Source organism: Eimeria mitis, genomic scaffold (assembly GCF_000499745.2).
Source record: "Eimeria mitis Houghton genomic scaffold, Emh_scaff1249, whole genome shotgun sequence".
Lineage (NCBI taxonomy): Eukaryota > Apicomplexa > Conoidasida > Eucoccidiorida > Eimeriidae > Eimeria > Eimeria mitis.
In genome coordinates, this window is record NW_013568433.1 from 1 (window position 1) to 1247 (window position 1247).

Here is a 1247-nt window from a genome sequence, read left to right on the forward strand (position 1 = left end):
TTTATTTTTTACGTTTGCTTTTGTGTTTCTCCTGATGTGCATATACACCGCAAGGTGTCTGCCTATACACCTCAACCACACCTCTTTCTATGTTCGTTTTATACTAAATATATATTTTATTTGTTTTTCTTTTTCTTTCTTTCTTTCTACTCTAGCCAGCAGCTACAAAACAAGTACAAATAAATAACTAATAGTGCATGCAAAAAATAAATAAAGATACAGAGACAGAGACAGAGTATAAAATAAAAAAAAAAAACAAAAGCTAAAAAGAAAGAAATAGAAAACAACAACAGAATAAATAAATAAGATTGAGAAGCCGCATGGGCGAGGTTTTTTTTTTTTTTTTGATTGACTGAATAATAAATTAATTAATTTATGCATATATTTATTTATTTATTTTATTTATTTAATTAATTAATTTATTTATTTGTTTGTTTTTTTGTCTGCATTTGAGGCGGCCGGTGACCCCGCTGCTCGCTTATATATTTATTATAATATGGAGACAAAATATATGTGCTGCAGCCCCTCTATTCCCTATCTCTTTCTCCTTAGAGAAAAAATATAAACCACGAGTCTTTGCTCCTCTGCTGCAGTTGCCTGCCTTGCTGCTGCCGCTACTGCTGCTGCTGCTGCTGCTGCTGCTGCTGCTGCTGCTGTTGTTGTTGTTGTTGTTGTTGTTGTTGTTGCTTCTAAGCCAAACGTGCGCCCTCGGATGCCTCTTCTTCCTCCTGCTCCTGCTCCTGCTCCAGCTCCTGCTGCTGCTGCTCCTGCTGCTGCTGCTGCTGCTGCTGCTGCTGCTGCATCTCTTCGTCGTGAAACACGCAGCAGAGAGGAGTAGAGGGGCCGCTGGGGGGATTGGCTACGGCGTTTCTCTCCCATTCTCTAGGGCAGGATAAACCATACGAGCGGCTCTGTCTCCTGCCTGTTCTTGCTGCTGCTCTTGCTGCTACTCCTGCTCCTGCTGCTGCTCCTGCTGCTGCTGCTACTCCTGCTGCTACTCCTGCTGCTGCTGCTGTTGCTGCTATCCCTTGAAAAGATGTTTCTCCCTCTCTTGCAGCAGAAGAGCTCGCATGCGGATCGCCTGCGTTTTGCTGCAGCCCCGCACCGGTCCCTGGCTCCCTCCTGCTGCTGCTACTACTACTACTGCTACTGCTGCTGCTGCTGCTGCTGCTGCTGGTGCTGCTGCTGTGTGTGCGTCGCTTGCGGAGAAACTCAAAGGCGTGGCGAACGCGAGCAGCAGAGCAGTG

The 1247-nt window shown here is 45.1% G+C and overlaps 1 protein-coding gene across 1 annotated transcript in view; it reads right to left on the reverse strand.

Moving 5' to 3' along the window:
- Positions 1-689: 689 nt before the first annotated feature.
- Positions 690-1247, reverse strand: part of EMH_0032910 (uncharacterized protein) — a gene marked incomplete at both ends in the record, with an annotated part of 2965 nt that continues 2407 nt past the window's right edge. The window contains one exon of the mRNA XM_013494684.1: positions 690-1245. Coding sequence (XP_013350138.1) covers positions 690-1245 — 556 coding nt within the window. The remainder of the gene's footprint in view (positions 1246-1247) is intronic.